The 20,621-nt window shown below is 54.8% G+C and overlaps 1 protein-coding gene across 1 annotated transcript; it reads right to left on the bottom strand.

The window, feature by feature from the left end:
• Positions 1-6,981: 6,981 nt before the first annotated feature.
• VOLCADRAFT_120889 (uncharacterized protein) lies at positions 6,982-20,621 on the bottom strand. Its single transcript, XM_002950499.1, has 24 exons — positions 20,439-20,621; positions 20,123-20,256; positions 19,418-19,532; positions 18,788-18,850; positions 18,108-18,265; positions 17,557-17,632; positions 17,378-17,523; positions 16,811-16,862; positions 16,354-16,428; positions 15,907-16,003; positions 15,641-15,687; positions 15,173-15,269; positions 14,635-14,809; positions 14,225-14,258; positions 13,657-13,698; positions 13,345-13,443; positions 12,363-12,406; positions 10,904-10,946; positions 10,435-10,496; positions 10,185-10,326; positions 9,680-9,799; positions 9,241-9,405; positions 8,350-8,463; positions 6,982-7,976 (listed from the first exon to the last, which is right to left on the bottom strand). Exons 4-24 carry the CDS (start codon positions 18,806-18,808, stop codon positions 7,872-7,874), a joined length of 1,914 nt encoding a protein of 637 aa, XP_002950545.1. The 5' UTR covers positions 18,809-18,850; positions 19,418-19,532; positions 20,123-20,256; positions 20,439-20,621; the 3' UTR covers positions 6,982-7,871.

The following is a 20,621-nucleotide window of genomic DNA, read 5'->3' as shown; positions in this document are numbered from 1 at the left end:
CCAGCAGCGGCGAGGCGAGGTGAGGTGAGGCAGCCACCGCTGACACGGGCACAGTGTCCGCGTGTTTGCCACCTTTCCGGGCGGGGCAAGCTGTTGACGGCTGTGGGTGGGCGCTGCCTGGTGTCCTGCGGCTCTGGGAGCATCGGAGCTGGGAGCATCGGGGACGGCATCAGCTACGTATAGCCAGAGACAGTGGCGGCGGCGGCGGCGGGCCCGCGGCCGCCTCACCCTTGCAGCATCCGTGCCATACATGGCGACAGCGGAGGGGGACGACAAAGACGAAAATTCCGCCGTTGCGTCATCCTTCCGTCCCCCAAATAACCCTTCTCAGCGTCGTCAGGCCTCGCCACTGCGCTAGCAGGAGTTTTCCGTCCTGTTGTACGAGCTCATCAACCTGCTGGTCATTGCAGTGCAACCTCGCAATGCTGGGCACGCTGCGCTGTCGCTCGTTAGTGGTTGCGCAGCGTCACTACACTGCCGCATGCCGTACAGTTTTTAAAGCTCGCAGCAGGTTCACCTGATCTCCAACCACCCAAAGGACCATTTGTGCAACTCAGAGTGAATCATGAGTGAAAGTATTTGCGCACAGGAAGGGAATCTGTCAGTCGAAGAGGTGAGGGGGATGTCACGCATGTGGGATTTAAGGCTGTGCGTCAAAAATATACGCACAGAATATGAGCAAGCGAGAAGAAGGGAGTGAATTATGGTGGATTCTACAGGTGTTTTGAGAACGGGAGTGCATATAATAACTATGCGCAGGAGAGGAAACACATAGCGCATCTGGGGTTCTTCTCCCCGATGGCATCACGGTTCGTTATGATATTCAGATCTCTGGAGGATTCTTTTGCGCCAGATGGCATATGTGGCCGTTTCAGTAGCTGATAGATGGTATTCCCGCTTGGGTAACCTCCGCATGCCCGGCAAGACGGGCAAGATGGCCGGGTTTGGCCCTCTGCGCGGCCGGGTGGAGGGCGGGAACGGCGCAACGATCGCGCAGGCAATCAGCGGCCAGCGGTTTTGGTTGTTGGCCGAGCCAGCAGAACAGGCGCAGCAGGTAACAAGGGCTGAACCGTTCTGGCGGCCATTGATGCGGCATTTAAGCGGCGACTGCTACGAAGGTTACGGCGGCATGCATGGAGAAGGGGTTCTGTCAAGTTCATGGGGGGGTAGGCTGCGGGCAGGATTTCATAAGCTAGTAATGTGACCTCTGATTTCCTGTTGTTCTGGGGGAGCCCTGTATGCACCGGGTTTGTAACCCGGAGTCGGCCCCTCAGGGGTGGGACCCCACGGGACGGACCTCTCGAGCGCACGCGACGGGGGCCGGGCACGGACTAGGCTAGCAGCTATCAGTTCACCGGTGGGGCTAGGGATGCCTCGAGGCAGCACCACACCGGCATAACTCACATAGCGTCACATACCCTTCGCCTGCGACTCCTCCCAAGCCCTACAGCAGCGACCTCTCAAAAATCTTTCCACTGTCCTGCAACCTGTGTGTTTGTGTATGTTTGTTTGCATATATGTGTGCATGTGATTGTATTTGTGTATGTGTGTTGCGCATTGGGCCCAAACTTTCCGGTCCGAGCGAGGAGTGTAACCTTTGGCCGGCAGGTGGTTGCTCACGTTGGCGGCGTTTGCCGTGGCCTTGGGAAAAGCCAGTGGATTGGCGACCACCAGGTATGTGGTGGGGACGCGATTGGCGGCATTTCCCGCTGGCAGCGGGCTGAAGCCACATGCGAGAGCAAGAGGCTGTTATGTCCGAGGCAGATTGCGGCCCGCCGAGTGCCAGCCAGGGGCTTGGCAGACATTCGTAGTGACTGCGGCCGGACCTGCTTGCCGCAGTCACTGCTGGGTCCACTCATACCCACTTGACTGTGGTGGCAGCTCGGATGGTTGTCATCCTGACGTGAAACGCGTGAAACTCATGAAGGCATGGAGGCGATGTGATGGGCCATGTACCTGTTGGCTTGACAGGGTTGCGTGTCAGCTTAGGAGCAATAGTAAGGTGCTTTTTGAGGGCTGATGCTGTGCACTTAGTCGGGCGCAGCTCAGCAGCATGTGACAGGGGGGGCCGGCGGGTCCATGTAGGCGCACTGCAGCACGTTGCGAAGACAAGGGGGTTCAGAAGAAGATGAATCGGAGGCAGGGGGAGGACAGCTGCTGGAAATCTCCCTGGGTAGCAGTGACGTTGTGGGTTTTGATCCTCCAGGAGAGATTTCAGTTACCGAGTCGTTGCATTTCGAAGGCTCTCTATTCGCTGCTTAATGAATTTTTTCCTGCTTGTTTCCGTGGGTTATTCCCACATGCATATAGCATCATGTAGCAAGATGAATGAATAATGGCCTGATGTGGATGTGGGCGGTTCCCGGGTGGCATGGCCGTACAAGACTCAACACGCCACACCCTACCAACAGTCCAAAACAGCACTTGTGGAGTCGTACAGTTGTGCAGGCTGCGGCCGGAGATCAAGTCGGGTCGGGTGGGCGACCGATGGCGGTTAAAATGGCGGAACAACAACGACCGGAAGCTAAGGGGTGAAGCAGGTAGGCGGTCTGGGACGCAGCGGCCTGGAGATCCCTTAGTTATCGCCAGCGGACGGACGCGACAGCGGCGTGAAGCTGCGTGAAGGCTTGAGGCGGCATGCACGAGAGACGCTCGTTCTCTCGTTCTCTCGTTCTTCTTTTCGGAAGGAAGGGACTTCGGCCTGGTCCTCCACGACAAACGGTGTGTTGGGTGATCTAATCTGATGATATCTGGTACACGTCTTTCTTCATGCATTCGTATCCCTAAGGCTGCCCCGATGGAACTGAGACCGACCCTACGCGGCGGGGCCCCGTCATCCGGCGCTGCAGGATTTATCCAGTAGTGCGGTAAACTCATGCATGTGTTGCGCGGTGGTTTTGATGTGTGCGGGCTGTAGAGGCTGTAACCGGGCATGCAGTGGGACACGATTAGGTCGTTCTGTAGGCCTGAAAAAGCCAATTATCCTGCATTACAATTGTTTCGGTGGTTCTGTGGCACGGTGGCTCTGTGAGGATCTCGCTTCGGTGTTTGATCGAGGTGATACGTGATTGGGGCACGCACCCGACAGTGCCTGCGTGTTATGTACTCCGTGCACAGCCAAGTAATAAGCCTGGGAGAGGGTGTCCGTGTTTGGATAGCACGGGCACTCGTCTGTGATCTTCATCATCCTGGGCCCCAGACGCAGGCCGTGCCTTTGTGGTCCGCCCCTTAAAAATATCGGGCATGGACAGTGGTTATTTACCGCCATTCTGGCCGTAGTGTGGGTTAGGCTCGCTTTGGCAGACCTTCTTTGCCAGCCGATTTAGTGTTTGGCGGATAAGCTACAAATTATAAATTACCACACATATGGAGGAGTGTCCTGCTGCTGCTGAGAATATGGCCGCGACTGCTGGAATTGAGATTGGGCTGTTTGGGTTGCCGGGCGGGGGGCGAGGGTGAGGGTGAGGAGGGGTGTCTGTGTAAGCTGGGAGCCCCATGGCTAGCTTCTGGCTGCAAGTGGGCGGCAGCGTTATTACCACAAAGATCGGCATGTGACGGCACCCAGCAGTCGGAACTTAGCGGGAGATGTCAACAGTTACGGCTATCAGGCCAGGTAGTACCTGCCAAAGATAGCGCTCGCTATCTGGGCTTGGCATATGGGCCAGAACGGCCTTTTAGTGCGTGCCGTCAGCAGTTGTGTGATACAGGTCGGTCCGCTATGTTTTCCTTAAGCGCAAAGCTGGACAAAATGAAGCTGTTTGCCCCCGATGTGCGAATGCGGTGTTTTGCAACCCAAGTCCGAGCAATTCTGTTGTATGGCTGCCAGGCGTGGGGCCCTTTTGCGCTGGCAGAGGTCGTGGACAGGGCGGGAAGGCGGCGGGATAAAGCCAACCTTGCGGAGGGCATGTTCGAAGCCTGTTTGAAGGATAGTGCAGTCCAGCTGCAGATTTTATTCATGAGGCAGGTAGTGGGGACGGCACGGCCATCCCACAGGCTGTTGTACGCGGAGCTGGCTGAACTCCCCTTACAATATTACATGGTGAAGCAGATTCTCCGTTTCTGGAACCGCCTTCAAAAGCAAGTGGGATCCATTGCTCATGCAGTTTTACGGCAGGAGATAACCGATGCCCTGACCAACCCGGAATGGGAGGGTTGGGGAATCTCAATGTTACGACTGTTTTCCTTCTTGGAGTGCAACATTTGGAGCGGAATACCGCAAGAAGTCGTGGGGGTAAAGGAGCGTGTTGACTGGTTGTTGAGTAGACCTCTACCAGAAGGAGCGATAATAACGGCACTAAGAGAGCGTTTGATGAGCGGCTGGGACCATACGCGTCTGACTGTCTTGCCAGAGGAGTACCCATCAGATGGGAAGCAACCGGGAGTGCAAATGGCGAAGTATAAGCACTGGATGGGGCTGCCCTTTTCGGGAGCCGCAGCCGTCATGTGGCCAACACATGCTAATGTTTTCATTCCTCGTTTAGCACATCGTAAGCTAATGCGGTTTCGTTTATGTTGCTGGGCTTTGGAGGCGAACAGAGCACGAAGGGGCAAGTACCATGTTCCCAGGGGGCAGCGGTTTTGCCACTGTTGTGGTCCTAATAGCCGAATTGAGGATGAAAAACACGTGTAATTGGAATGCCCAGCCTATAATGATATTCGTGCTGAAGAGGGATTCGATCATCAACAGAGTATGTTGGAGGCCATGCAATGGGAACCCGCACGCCTGGCGAGGATGTTGGAACGTATGTGGGCTCACCGAAACTCAATTACCCCCTTTGGACGCTAGTCTGGGCTGATGTGCGGTGTTTTTTTTCCTTTTCTCCGTGGCTTTTAGGCGTTGTAGTATTGCCCTTGGGCCTTCGGCTCGTATGGGTAGTCTTACAGGTATGGGGTCACGCACCCCCCAACCATGTAACACACACACACACAAAGATCCGATCAGATCCAGGAGCTGTAACGTCTTCACTTGCTAAGCGCTCCTGGATCCCGACAACAACAGGAGCATAAAGGGAGACATCTCCGCAGAACTCGAACTTGATCACTGGAAAGCGCACAAATCGCTCCAACTGTCCTTCCTAGGCAATCCAAGTGGAAGGGGAAACCAACTGCTTGCCTCAGCGGTTCGGCTCCTAAGCAGGACATTCCATCAGCACTTGGTCGTAACGTATCTCCCTAGTGTAAGTGCGGCCTGTAGACAAAGCCAAGGTAACGGGAGATTCCGAGCACTCATGCGGTCGCCCTGCTTCAAGCCATGCGTCAATCGTCCGCGCAAGTGTTGCGGTCTGCTTACTGAATTGGTTCCTAAACCGAAAACCAGTTGTGCCCCAAAATAGTGCAGCGGTAGCTGCGACGTTTCTGCGAAAGTTTGCCTATTGGGAGGTGGAGCTTTGCACCAACAAAGCAAACTCCCTGAGGATAAGTTTGTGCACATCTACCACTGGATCCGCCTTAGATCTCTAAAACGTTCCGCGATCCTTCGCGAACTTCTGACCCATATTCCCCACCTTGCCGCACCCTCTCCACTCGGTGGTCCTGACCCTCACCGCTGGCACCATCTCAGCCATTCCGTCGCCCGTCGCCTGCCCGTTGTCGCAAGTACCTCCCAGATAGCGTCTGGACCTAGCACCTCTGTAACGTACGACAGGATCGGTCGGAGTTGGGCCTTACAGCGCTGCAGCATAATGTCGGCAGCTGGGATCTGAAGGGGATTCGTTTCTGTATGTATGTGTGTTATACATGGTTGGTGTTGCGTGACCCCCATACCTGTAAAACTACCATACGAGCCGAAGGCCGTTTCTGATTCATGCGGCAGGAGTCAAAAGCGAGCCCGGATCCATAGCAAAGCTCAAGGTATTTCGCGCGTTCCTTGAGCTGGAGGGGCTGGCCTGCGAAAGCCAGACCCTCTGCATCTCTGCTAAGTGCATCATGCACTTAACAAACATGAAGATCATATGAACCTGGGGTATCCCCGACTACCTATCGTGGGATTATGCGCTTGACCGAATCTCCGATCATTTCTCATTAACCATGCCAAATAGGACAGGGCTCAACGGGCAGCCCTGGTTTACCCCCTGCTCTGACTCAGAAGGCTTCCCGAAACAGATATAGATCTAGGATCGTTAGCATCATTTGATATAACAATCAAAGTTAAATTACTGATGAGTATATTGGCTATAATATTTTAAGTAAGATTTCCACCATTAGAATTCTGAATATAAATTTTGTTAAAAACCAACGAATAACTTGCAAGAAGCAAGGATTTTACAATAGATTTATGATTTACAAGCTTTGTAATACTGCTAGCTTTGTAATACTGCTAGCAAAGGTCCGTCTGCTGTTGGCCTTCACACGTAATTTTTTCACCTTGCCATAGCAGCGCTGAATTACTTCTAATAGCATTTCGCCCGACACCCCACCTTCTCTCAGCGGCGCCCACAGAAAGTTGCAGTCCACCCCTTTAAAAGCTTTCTTGAAGTCTATCCGGCACACCAAGAGGCCATATTGTCCCGGCCCTTGTGTGACGTATGAGAACTGGCGTTATGAAATTAATTAGTGTTGCATGCCCAGACCCCCTCGGAATCCAGCCTGACACCAGCGACGTACTGGCAGGGTCCATGGCTCCGATCCTGCGAACTTAGACAGGGCTTATAACCTGTAAAACACAGCTAAGGGCCGTACCCCTCCCGGGTCCTATTATTGCTTCCACCATTTCCTGGTATATGTGTCGATCACTTTAGGGTTTTAGAGTTTTTAGAGTGTTCAAATTGTCGCCAAGCCAGTGGTTTTAATTCTGATGTCAATCAACACTGGATTTACCTGAGGCTCTAACTTTACGCTGGACATTAAAGCAGCTTCATCCTTGGTTGGTGCTTCGGGGCGGTTTTGGCATACCGTCGCACCTAATATTCGTTCTCTGTTATGCCCACTCTCCGGCCCCAGTCCTCGCCCATGAAATGTATGTCCAATGAAACGCAGGCTACTCTTAACTATTTAAACTTACCATCCATACACCCATTAGTCCTCCTCGTTTAACCTGCACATAAGCGGTAAGCAGTCGTCCCTTCGTTCCCCTACACGACATACCAACAGCACAGCGCATCACACCAACCACCGCACACGCAACCCCCTCAGTCAGGACGGCGTCTCCAGCAGCATGTATTTCCCCCTGCCTGCACGGAGAACCTCCCGCTCTCTCTCCTTGCGCCCCTCTGACTGTCCTCAGATCTGACCCGCACCTACGCCAAAAGCCGTGCACGTGCGTGCGCAAAAATCCACTCGGCGGGGCTCCCGTTTCCCTTTTTGCTAGCTGCTATCCCGTGGTTGGGCCTCCACCAAAGCTATCCTCCACCCGAGGAGAACCACCAACCAGGACTAACGACCTAACGAATGACGAAAGCACCGTCCGCTTCAGGGCAGAAATTGGAAGCGATCTGGGCTAATATTTACCAAGTCTCCACACACACGTGTGGATAGCGCACCCTAAGCACACTACCCAGCGTGAAACACTCGACAGCTTGCTAGGCCACACGCTCACACGCACACGCCGCGGCTCGTTTCTGTAAACACATGCACGCATAGGCCCGTGCCGTACGGCACTGTGCAGCACCGCACCCCGCACCGCATAGGCCAGCTCACGTACCAGCTCTCGTCTGAACATGCACCAAACAAAATGTGGTGAGCTAGGTACGGCAACTTAGGTACGGCGCCATGGACGAGACTGCGTGAGCGCGCAAAACATCCGGAGTCGGGAAGGTGCTAGGGTATGGGGCGACTGAACATCCCCAACAGTCAACCGTTCCCGCCCTGCATCCGCATTTCTCCGTTATGGTGTAGTACGGCCCCGAGATAGTGACACATACATACACACATTCTCACGCCACCAGGCCGTCACAATTCGTGAAAACGCTGTCCACGTCGTCCAACTCCAGAAGCTTCTCCATGAGCGCCTCACACCGACTGAACGCCTCGTCGTCCACCTGACAGAGGTGGGGCATTTGCAGTTCGCGATTTTGTAACACTATTATTTGAATCATATCCTTAAATTTTGAATTCAAATTGATAACCCCTTAATTTGCAGAAAGAATATGCGTTAAACGTATTGCCGGATCAGTTGCCCAACAGGCCGGGGGCAGCCGAGGCTACCGAGCTCGAATTCCAGCAAGCAGCCGGGGGAGTTATGGGTCCAGAGCAGGATGCCCCCAACCCATTCCCGCCTTTCCCCTCAACGCACGCAATCCCTTGCGACTATGTCCTCCCTTACCTGCAAGCACCAGGCCCTACTCCCGTTTGTCAGTTTCCCGCGCGCACCCGCACCCGCACCCTCGCGCTCCTTCCCCCCTCTCTGTTCACCTCCACAGGCGCTGCCGCCTTGTACACCAGGTCGCTGTCCTCCTCGTTCACGGAGAAACCCAATTGCCGCAACGTCGCCTTGGCGGCCGCGAAAGCCTCAACCGGCACGAACACCTGACATGTGGGAGCCAGGGGCGGCAGTGGCAAGTTTGGCCCGGGTAGGGAAGACGCGATTTAACGGAATACGGAAAACACGGTATTCTTACGACATAATGGAGAACAGAACGAGTGCGATAGAGAGGAATAATGACCCCCAATTATCCGTGCTACGGAAACATTCTTGAAGGGCAGAATGAAGTCCAGCAGGGCGAGGTGGGGATAGTGTGGTGGTTGGTATTGGTGTTGGCTGGCTAAGAACGAAAAGTGCAACAGGCATCTAACCCACAGGAAGGACTTGGCGGGAATGGGTGGGTGTAGCCCAAATTGGGGTTTTTAAAGGTGGCGCGAATGGGGGGCCCCCCAACGCATCATAGCATACATGTGGCACTTCCTGTCGAAGAGAGGCATTGGTTTGATAGGAATGCTTCACACGAAGCAGCACCGTGTGCCGCCGTACGGCGGCAAAAGCAGAGCGACCCGAGAGCATCCCTGGAAGTTTTTAAAACAGGTCCGGCGCCATGTCGATGCCATTGCCCAGCCTTCCTCTTTCTCATCACCCCCTTCCCGTCACCGACCAAGCTCCTAGCATCGGCCTCCACTCTCCTCCTGTTGCCGCTCTCCTCTCCCGTCCTCTGCATGCTCTCCTCCTCATCTCCCCCCCTCTGCCTTCCCCTATCGTTCCTCGCACCTCCCTCCGCTCCCCCGACCACAACCCCTCCACTCCGTTCCCTTCCCACTCCAGCAAGTTTCCGCTTCCTCGCTCCTCGCATCCTCCCCTTTTCCCCAACTTGCCTTGTAGCTGGTGCTCGGCTGTCCGTCCTCCTCGGGAGGCACCGGCTCCACGTCGTCCGCACCCGCCTCCATGGCCGCCTCAAACACCGCGTCTTCCGTAGTTCCGTCCACAACGATCATGCCACAACGAGAGAAGTTGAACATCACAGAGCCGGGCTCGGCGACCTGTCAGGAAGGCGGGGCCCGAAACGGGAGGGACTGTGGAATGACATGATCATCAAAGAAGCAAGCCGTGTCGTAGTACATAGCTTGCAGGCAGTGTACCATACATCTTCGACGCTGCAGGGTCACATAAAAAATGCGCGAGGGATACGTGGTGTCGCACAGGTAAAGCCACGCACAGTGGACTCTGGGCTGGGTGAAGTCTAGAACAGGGAGCAGGGAAAGGGGGATGAAGCAGTTGCCGTACAGCAGCCGTAGCTGCAGCAGCAGCACTCACCTTAGCACCCGACTTGATGACGGTGGGTTTGACCTCGCTTGCCGTACGGTTCAGGTTGTCCGTCACACAGAAGATAATGAGGCCTGTACCGCCAGGACCGTACGCCTCGTACGTCACTTCCTGTTCGCCATTAGGCAAGCAGGACGAAACGAGCCATGCTTTGGGGAAGGAAAGGGAAAGGAGGGTAGGATAGGATGCTGCTGCGTTTTTTTGGCATAACCCATATTCAGCATGTAACTGATCGGGGCTCGTGCCATTCGGTCAAACTAATTTGGGTTAGGGCTATCCTGTTGTGTTACGGTGACTGGAGATGCTGTCATGTGCGCGATCCCCCAGTTCACCCTTGCAACCCCATCCCCTTCATTGACGTCCCGGTTAGCTGGTTGCACCGATCATAACCATCATAATCCTGGTCAGTAGGATGACAGGTTGGGCTTGTTCAACCACAGGTGTCCTAAGCCGGCTCGGTCAGAGGGGTAAAAGCTTGATCGCTGCAGAAACTGACCTGGTAATCGCCCTGCTTTGAATCTGTGGCGCGCTTCAAGTTGCGCTCCACAATATCCTTTGGGACGCCTAAATCCTTCGCTTGGCGGAGTAGAGTATCCAGCGCCGCGTTCATGACGGGGTCGGCACCACCGGCCTTGGCCCTGTGGAAATTGCCGAACCGTCGAACAGCCAATCAGCCACTACCATGTCTCCACTCAGCAGCCAAACCCGAATGCGTACGAGTTTCAGCTAATTACATCAATACCCACAATTGAATAATTTTCTTGCCCACGCGACCGTAGATCTTGGCCTTCTTAGCGTCCGACTTGCCCTGGCGGCACAGTGATGCGCGTTATGCTGCATGCGTGCCTAAAAGTTTTAAGGAGCCGCGATCAAAAACCGATCTTATTATACCTTCCGCAAGGCAATTTTTGCGGAGCGTCGACCCATCTCAACAGGAGGAACAAGCACTCGGCTGCGAGGCCTTGTTGATGGGCAGGGCATCGGCAGACCGGCCCATCTCCCTAATTGATGTCGACTGTATATGCAGGCGGGCGCTCTCCCCGACGCAGATGTTGCCGAGGAACATGAGGCAACCAGTCGCTGCATTGTGACCAGCAAGCAGGCACAACGCTTCTGCACCAGTATCCTGCAAAAGTGAAGTTTGTAATCAAATCTTTAAAGAAAGGATTAGTTTTTTAGGCAAACTCCACGCTTGGGGGTGCAGCACGTACTGACCTTTGAGATGAGGACGCGATAATCTTTCGCAGATGTTAAAGGCCTGTCACATTTCGAACACGCATTATAAGAAGTGCGCGAAAAATGCGCCCCGTATGTAAAAGCAGGGAGAAACATATTCAATTCTCCGGCCTGCCGGACCCTTGGGACATGCAATAAGACAGCACTGCTCCTCTCCGCACAACGGATGAAATGTAGCTCGCCGCATAGCGCTTGTCATCCTGCAAAAATGCACTCCATATTCCCTACTAGGCGCTGATGGAACGAAAGACGGACACGTACGAGGAAACTGACCCGCATCCAGAACGATTCACCACGTCCTAACATAGCCCCAAGCCAAAAAACCCGCTCACAGTATGACAACCCCTCATCCCAACAGTACACATCCCGACTACATCCCAACAGTACGCATCTTGGGTATTCATGGTTATGGTTTGGACACCATGGCGAGAGCCTTTCCTTATCCGAGGACCCTGAATGGCTTAAAAACTGAACTCCTGTTACAGCTGGATTGGCTAGAAAAATTCGTCGGTGCATGCTATGCCGGGACATAGCTAGATAGGACGGTTTGTCTGGTCATAGCTGCGTGCCTTTCCCACACAAAACCTGCGAGTGTACGCCTCAGCACGCTAATCACCCACCAAACGGGGATTGGTTAATGTCAACACGGCAATACAAAAGCAGGGCATCAGAACTCACGCCGATATTTCTTATCGACCCTTTACATCGCAGCGTACCTTCATCACCACCATGAACCTATCATGAGCTGTACCATTTGGCTTCGTACGAACATGTGTTTGTAAAGTTGACATGTGTTCTTTGCGGAAGGCAGAGGCAAGAAACATGAGTGAGTTCCGCCTTCCCATGCAACAAAGCCGCACCATGAAAAGTATAACCCTTAGATATATCCCTTGACACAGAGAAACCCCAATGAACCAACAACGGCGACCATGCCCCTGGCATGTGCGTACTGGAGGGGCCCGTCCGTCCCCTCCCCGCACCAATCTACGCCTACCACACGTAGTTCGGTACCTCCCATGCATGCAATTCAGGCAACGCCATAGCTGTGTCGTACAGCCTGTACAGCATCTCACCAGTCTCCCAAAAGCGCAACCTGCACATGCCTCGCTGACGATAACCGCTCGCTTCCATTAACTGACAGTTCCCCTCATCACCCTCCCTCCCGCCGCCCCTGCCCTCTCCCCTACTTGGATCCTCGCCGCCCCTCTCCGAACCCCGTCCTCATGCTCCCTCCGCTTCAGGTTCGTGCAAGCACTCGACCCCGGAGTGGTAGTGGTATTTGTCAGTGGCATGCATGCATGCTCATATGCATAGTCGCTTGCTCCGGTAAAATGAACTGGTCCAAGAAAACCCTAAGTCACCCTTCCCCATGCCAAAATGCACAGGCATACGCATAGGCGTACGCAAGTAGACACAATACGAAAACACGTTCACGCACCTGGGGTAGTAGGTTTTCCCGCCCAACACACCTAAAACAGGTAGCTGGGCGATGCACAAGGAGGAAAGAGTGTGTTCCAGGGCCTTTTTCCAAGCACTTGGGAAAGGGCAGAACAAAAGAATGTCCTAGTAGAAAAGAGTGAAAAATGCCGGCCGTTCTCACGCGGCGGCAGAGCGAAAGAAGAAACGAAACGAAAAGAATGTCAAGAAAGGCGCATGTAGCTCTTGCAAGTTACTACGTTGCGACAAGGCCCCCGGAGACCATTACCTGCTCATTACCCCACCTCACCCCACCATCCACCTCTTCCTAAGCTCCATGTCGGTCTTGGCAGCGCGGAAGTATGGTGTGCTAACTCTTAAGCAAGGTAGAGGAGGTCCGAAGTGTAACCAACACATGGTCTTGCGGCCACTCCACATCCTGGTCGCCTCCTTAATCAATGATTGACATCCCTCTACTACACCGATAATACACGTACAACCTGGAGTTCAATAACACATACGCAGCTTTGGTTTGGAAGCGTCAGAATCGTGACCGTGCCAAGACCGTGCTTCGCGTGCCGCCCTTGCATGCAAGCAGGTCAACCCTCTCCTACGGCCCTCGTCTTTCAAAAATTCCTTCCCCGTCCTTCCCCGTGCCGGCAGGCTTTACCGAAGCGTCCCGCTGCAGGGAGCTAGCGAGAGGGTCCAGCAGAAGGCGATGCCCTTAGTGCATGCTTGGACCCCATTGCGTACAGCCAGGCGGAGACCAAGCCGTACGCGTATACCAGACGCGTATACCATTAACATCGTTTCTGCAGTCCGGCAGAGTATGTGCTCAAACAAGAAGGACCAGGGGGGAGGGAGGTAAAAGGGGAGTTCTCGAATTGGCCGTAGGAGTAGGCGACCACGGCCCCTCAGCACTGGGATAGCACCCGACCTCATGATGACGACGGTGGAGGTGGCGGCCGCGGCAAGCGCCCCTCCGCCAGTGCCTTCAGCAGCACCTCCTCTTCTCGGCCGCACAAGTCGGGCTTGAGGCAGCGGCAGCGACTGCGCACCATCATGGATGCTGGGAGGTAGGGACAGGCGCGGTTGCCCACTCCCTGGATGTGGCGCCGCGGGAGTTAAGAAACGCACGCACGATGAATAGACACATCGTCGTACCGTGTACGAGATACGAGGTGACATCAGTTGAAGCGGTGCGTGCAGCCGGTCCCCAGCGGTTATCTTCCGCAATCCACAATCCATTTCCAGTCCCGGCTACCTGTCCGAAGCCCCAGCTTCCTTCTAATGCCCTACAGACCTAACAAACCCACCGTCTCGGGATAGCGCTGTGACGACCAGCTCCGGGTCTCGTCCTGGTCGGGTCCAAACAGACCCACCGTTCCGCTAATCTTGATGTCGGAGCGGTTGCGTGCTGCCCACAGGTTGGTGTTGTACGCCAGCGCCACTCGCAAGCCCTATAATAAACGTGCGTGTGCATGTATATGAGTGTGCGAGTGTCCATCCAGACCCATACCGCGACAGGAGCGGAAGTCCAGATCTCGGTCAGCAACAACAGCAGCAGCCAGTAGCCGCAGCAGCAAGAAACGCAGCAGTGGCGGTGGCAGCGGTGAGTGTAGCCTCCGTCGCCGGCCCCAGAGACTCACCCCAGCACCCCAAAGAAGTTCTGTCACCTAACGCCCAACTTCGGGCTCAAAACAAAAAACACGCTCAATACAATACCGACCTGCACAACGCGGCGCTAGATCATGCCGCGTACGGCACACAGACCGTCACAATCACAACCCAACGCCGTATCTAACCCTGCTAACCGGGCAATGCCCTGCCGTACTGGCTTGAAAGCGGAAACTGCCCCTGCCGAACCACTCCGCACCACTTCACCTTGGGATGGGAGTCTTCGGGGGCTCTCAAACATCTGCAGACAGGCACGGGGGTGTTACGTAGTTGGCGGTTGGACGTTAAATGTTGGTTGTCGGAAACGGGACCCGAAGCGGGACGCCTCGGCGATGAGGCCGCAGGGCGACGAGGCCGCAGGGCATGACTCTCCCTTCCCATTGTTTGTCTTCTGTTTTGTCTTCTTGGTCCTGTTTAACTTACCTGTTTAACTTAGGGGACAAAGTCCGACCCTTGTGCAGGGGGTTCTCTAAAACACTTCCATGATGTCCGTCGCTGCATGGCTATCCTGCTCGATTCCCACTGCTTAACTCACCCTATGTATCCTGGTAACCTATCCATCCCCTTCCCAGTCATCCAGCCGTCCCCTACAACCTACATCCTTCCCAGCCACCCACCTGCTACCGCCCCACGCGCCCTCGTTGACCGCTCGTAGTTCCGAAGGCCAGGGGCAGCTGTCTCCCGATCCCGAGAAGTTCCGAAACCATGCCAAGTCAGCAATGTCGTACAACACGCTGCGTGCCGTGACTTCTTGGAACTCCGGAAGGGGATCCTGGAGCTGCGGCAAAAAGCCTTCACGTCGCGGGATGGGATCGGGTGGGGAATGCGGTGCGACCTGAGAAAACAAACAACACAGCAGAACCGAGGCAAGACCTACCTACACGCGAGCGCGCAATCTCACGGGTTCCCAAAGAACAGTAGAGTAGGGTACGGCTAAAGCGGGGGCCCGGGGGTGTGTTTCAGCGGGATTTAGAATCGTTGCACAAACACACGCAAACGCAGCTGTGTGCAGTTACACAAATACACACGCGGTTCAGATTATGAAGACATGCATGTCGCCACGTAGGCACATGCAGATAACCTCCTCCTCCTGGCCCCAGGGCAGTGTAACCCCCCGAGTACAGTGCCTGATGGAGTCGGCGGCAGCTCACGTACCGCTCTTTGCAAAGTTGTCCGGCAGATGTACGACAGAATAACCCTTGCCAAGAATGTCGAGCAGCATCTTGGGAGGATCCTCCGTACCCACGGGCGCCTGTAGCAGCAGCAGCAGCAACGGCAGCAGCAGCAGCAGCAGCGGCCCACCGAATGATGCACAACGCTCCACACCAGGCGTCCTTAACAACGTACATCCTCCCAAAGTTGCAATGTAACGTCTTCCACAGTGAAGCTCGTTGGCGATGAGCTTGGATCCCCTTACGGCTTGCATGGACAGGTCAGCTTGGCACGGGGTCACGCAACCCCTGACCATGTCATGTGTTTAACAACGTATACACACACGCACGCCCGCTCGCGCGAACACACGCGTACACACACAAACAAACAAATTGACACCCAGAAATTAGCACAGACCAGACCAGCCGATATGACCCAAATGCGTATCCGCAGCGGGAGTACGGGACGTACCTTGCCGCCCATCGCTGGGAAGACTTGGTCCAGGGTCTCAGGCATGCCTGGATGCGTTTGTGAGAGGACGTACGGCTTTAGGCAACAGACAAGCGAATCATGACGCGACCCGACGAATACGATGCCTAAAGCAGACGCCGAACGACGGAAAATGTATGGGTTGCGTAACCCACATCCAGCCTGCGCCATCCTCTCCCACCCAACGCAGCATCCGCACGCATTCGCGTTCGGCTTCGACCCCCGAAATCCACACGATCGAAACCCACCCGGCGAGTATTCCAAGACGATGTGCTCCACGCGTTGGTCAGACAGTAGCTGCTCGCCCGAGCGAAACACCACTGGCTCATAACCTTCCACATCAACCTGCGTACGTGTCGTACGACATGCCGTTCCATGCGGTACGGTGCGTGTACGACACAGGAGCAAGCATGCGGCACGGCGCAATACGGATGAGGGTTAGATCTGAGAAACAGCGTGAAGTGGGGCCGTGGGGAGCCATGGGTTAGGGGAGGAGGGCGGGGGGGGGTACACAAAACGCAGACATGAGCTTGCGTAAAAACAAGGGACAGTGAATGGCTGGGGGCAGTTAAGGCACTAAGGTCCAAGGAACCTTGCCTGTGCAGCGACACCCTCGATTGCCGCCGTGCGTACGGTGCCAATGTACAGCAAAAGTACGGAAGGGCAGTAAACGAAACCCATCTCTGCAACCTCACCTTTAATAGCAACACCTGCTCCGATCCCACGATCTCGTCCAGCCCTGCAGACTCGACAGCAATTGTCTCCAGATCCTGTACGGCATAGGTACAGCAACATCAAATGCATAAGTACGGCATTGCAGGTGAATTGCGTCAAACGGTTAGATCTTCCATGACATGCGTGCTGTCACTCCGGAATCCTCCACTTCTTTTATCTCCGTGTGTTGCGGTAGCTTACGTTTCCTCTCGAGTCATAAAACTCCAACACGCCGTGCAACCAACTAACAAACCAACAATCTTAGGGTTTTAGGGTTCTACCGCATTCAGGTTGTCGTTTTTTCTCACACTTTCTCGGCATTGGGCAGTCTTGTCCGTGATTACAGTCGCCTACTTGCCCCGCCTGCCCTGTCTAGTCCCAAGTCCAGGTCCGCTGCTGGCCCTCACCCAACTACGTTAGACTGGCCCAGAACCGCACCTGGTCTATGTTATTGGCGGTGCCGGCAACGCTGGCCGTCCCCCAGACGCCCCTACCGTAGAGATACACGGGGCAGAAAGAGTGACGGGGCGGAAGGGGCGCGGTGGCTGGGTACTGGTTGAATACATACGCAGGAATACAACCGTGTGTTGTGACAGTGGCCCACACCCTTTTTTCGCTCCCAAGGAACAGACACGACACGACAGACCGTGTTTCACAAACCTTTTCCCAACCCACCTACAGGATTTTTACACCCGTTCCTACCCCACAGATCTCTGCCGGCAATAAATGTGGTAAAAATATTGGTACTACTATTTTCCCTCCATTCTCACTAAAGGGTTCCCTATTTTCCCGCTACCGTCCTCTCCTTCCCCTTCACAAGTTACCATACTTGAATCATAATATGTACTTTTAATACATATAATTTAATATCATGTCCCAAAACATAAAGCCCTAAAACCCAAACCCTTCGTGGTAACGTCCATCTATCGCGTAGCTTTTCGTCACATCCCCCCCTTCCCCTCCGCCTATTATCCTCCACGCCTCGTCCTACCCCACCCTCCTCACCTTCGTGGTGCTGTCATAGTCACATTCTCTCCAGACACGGTCGACACGACACGCTCCACCACCACCACCGCACTTGCGCCGCCGCCGCCGCCGCCGTTGCCGCCGCCGGTGGCAGATGGGTGAAGACCGGGAATGGGAAACGGGACCTGGGCGGTGTCGGAGCCGGCGGGAACGCTGACCGCCCTCAGCCCGTTCGCTGCTAAGCTCCAGTGCAGGAAGGCTAGGAAGCGAGGGACAGGCTCCACGGCAACGACCCTGAAGATGGGCAATACGACTGGTTCATCAGTCAATTCCAGTACCATGTCGTATGATGTTGTACAAATCTTTCATAGTTGTAATGCACGCACATGCGGATGCGTGTCTGTGTGTGTTGGGGGGGGAGAGAGAGAGAGAGGACACACGCATCCGTCAAAAACCGTTAAACTTGCATGCGTTGTGTTCTGTTCATTGCGCAGCTATTCCCGACACCCCGCAACCCGTCTACCTCGGGTCTTGACCACGTTGCATCCGACGGCGTGTCCTTCCTCCTCGCGACTGAAAACCCACGCGCTCCTTAAGACTGGTACCTAGTGCAGTCACTCACAACGATGCCGTGTGCCGAACGGCATGATTCCCGCACCGTGTGGTGGAGTACCCCCCACCACGTTCTAGCATTTTTTGCAGGGCTAGACGCTAAACACTTTCTTTTGCAGGATGATACCCCCGGAGCCGCATGGCCTCCCCGCTTTACCTGCAGCCCATCATCGCCGCGTACACTGAAAAGAAGCCAAAGTTGGCGCCCACGTCGACCACCAGGGGCGCCAAAGCACCGCTTGGAGCCGCTCCCGTTCCCGCCATTGCCGGCGGTCGGAACGGCGCGCAGCGCTGTGATAGAACCTCGTGGAAAATCTGCACGGCGCGGCGAGGTGCGGTGCCGTCTGGCGTGGTGGTGGTGCTGCTGCTGCTGATGCTAAGTTTGCACTTCTTCTCAGCGTCAGTGTACGAGGTGTACGAGGTCCCGTACGGGTACAGTACACGTGTACGCGGTCGGTATAGGTATATTAAGGGGGGCTATAGAGGGAGTGAGGGGACCATGTCTGGGGAATCCCCAGCTCTTCCTTCATCCCCAGCTCTCCCTCCCTCCCTGCCTCTCTCGCGCTGTGTTTCCACTCCTCTTGTTTTCAGAGACTGATCGCGCCCCTCTTCCGCCACCAATTTTCCTGTCCCTCCTCCGCATCCAATGCAAGTAAGGTCATTCCAACCCCCTCGAAAGAAAGCCCCGAGCGAAAACCCGAACGGCGCAATATTCATGAAAGATAAAGCCAACCTGTTGGAAATGACCGACACTCATATACCAGTGGATGGTAACCATAGTAATAGGACTCGGCTGGGGTCCGGCGCTTTGCTGGTCTTAACACAACCTGCCCTCACCTGCACTATTCCCAGCTCCATGCACCCGACCCGCTCGATTTGGTCTGACACGTCCAGATCCTCCTGCAATGCCGTACCACACGGGACCGTGGAAAAGGCATATCGCTTATGCATGCAAGGTGGCACACAAGTGAAACAAGGCGGTATGGGAAGGGGGGGAGAAGGAGACATGGCGGCATTTGAGGTGAAGAAACGTCAGAAAGTCTGCCGCATGAGGACGTAAACTTGGTGGTTGGAATACAAGCATACACGCATAATAAGGTAAGGAATGGGCGCGAAGATCTGTGAAGAGGAGGCGGGGTATGACAGGATGGGGAACCCTTGTACGGGAATACGTTGACAACAGAACTAACTGCAGAGGGCCGAGATAGCAAGCAACCAAGCCGCTATCGACCCAAAAGCCTTCCCAGACCCCGGCGTTCGTTCCCGACGTTCGTTATTGCCACAACTTAATGGGTACAATGGGTATGGAGCTACGAGGAGGTATGCGGCACGGGGAGACGCGGTACGAGGGCGCAGGCATAGGAGCATGGCTCCTTCCCTGCCCCGACCCTTCCCTTCACCACAGCACACAGCAGATGCTAGTATGACGACTACGTCAAAACCCGTAGAATGTACCGCATGCCGTACCTTGGGATCCGTGTACGCAAAGAGGAAGCGCGGCTCGAAGGCTACCCGACGCGCGTACACCTTGACGCCCTGGCGCCGCAAGAAGTCGATGGGCCCTTTAAAACCCGCATTGGTGCTGTGTTTTCCGCCGGCGTTGCAGTAACCGCCGCCCAAACGATTAGGAAAACAGGAAAGCAGAGGAAAGCGGCGGCGGAGGAAGAGAATATCATGAAAATGCAACACGAGCGAGCACTGTACGGTGTAGTGAAGCCAGGCTGCAAGCAGAGCAGAGCAGAGCCCACCATACAGGATTTGGAGCGACCCGGCAATGTGGGAGCATTGCCACTGACTGAAGCGCAGGCCGAGAAGGAGAAGGAAAAAACCGTGGATAATTATTGCGACTAAAAAGTTAGTGGATAAACCATTTCCCGTCGTCCGGTAAAATGGGGGACTGTACTGTACAGGCGATGTACAGGCTATGTAAGCGTCTATGTAAGCGCCACGAAATTTACATGCTGGGGAAATTTGTAGGCGGCGTCTGCGCGGTGGCTGGGCGACAGGACGAAAACAGTAAGCCACCTACATAATAGTCACAATCATGTTGTTGGTGAAAAATGGTCGTGGCGAAAAAGTAGAGATAATGGTGTTGGTCGTGAGGATGAGGATGACCTGGGCGGAGATCTAACCTCTGCGGGGTTTTGTCCTGTCCCAAACTTCCCAACTCACCCCCATGTGGAGATGATTCCTTTGTACGGCCCGCAATCCGTGCAGTCCGTACCAAAGTCGCATGCCACTTGCACTCCCCCCTCGCGTCGTAGCTTAGAGATATTGGAGCCATCCTCGCATATGCCATTACGCGCCTGCAGTTTACAGCGGTTTCGGAGGGGGAGGAATTCTGGAAGGCAGAGGGGAAGGGAAAGACGAACCACAGACGAGTGAAGCTGATACCAAGGATACCCAGATATCGCAGGAGGGGGAAAGACGAACCACACACGATTGAAGCTGCTGCCAGGGCAAGAGAGTAGCAAACGTAGAAACTGACCGAAAGGCGTCCGTGGCGACTGTGACGACTGTGACCTCGGGATGACGAAGTGACGTTGATGTCGGAAATCCTATCTACCTAAGCCGCCAGAATTAAAAAGCTGAATAGTATAGCCAATCCGTAAAGAAGTAGGTGTAGAAAAGTAGTAGTGAAGGCGGCGAGTAAAATAGTGCTGTCGTAAAG

Source organism: Volvox carteri (genome assembly GCF_000143455.1).
Source record: "Volvox carteri f. nagariensis unplaced genomic scaffold VOLCAscaffold_19, whole genome shotgun sequence".
NCBI classification, from domain to species: domain Eukaryota; kingdom Viridiplantae; phylum Chlorophyta; class Chlorophyceae; order Chlamydomonadales; family Volvocaceae; genus Volvox; species Volvox carteri.
The sequence above is the reverse complement of the archived record's forward strand: the minus strand, read 5'-3'. Positions and strand labels throughout refer to the sequence as shown.

Excerpts from the sequence above, each read along its gene's own strand:
- VOLCADRAFT_120889 (XM_002950499.1), bottom strand. The coding sequence starts at position 18,808 with ATGGAGCTGGGAATAGTGCAG. Across the intron at positions 10,947-12,362 it reads GGGAAAACCTACTACCCCAG|GCCTTTAACATCTGCGAAAG; the intron begins GTGCGTGAACGT and ends GAAATGTGACAG. Across the intron at positions 7,977-8,349 it reads AGGCGGCAGCGCCTGTGGAG|GTGGACGACGAGGCGTTCAG; the intron begins GTGAACAGAGAG and ends CACCTCTGTCAG.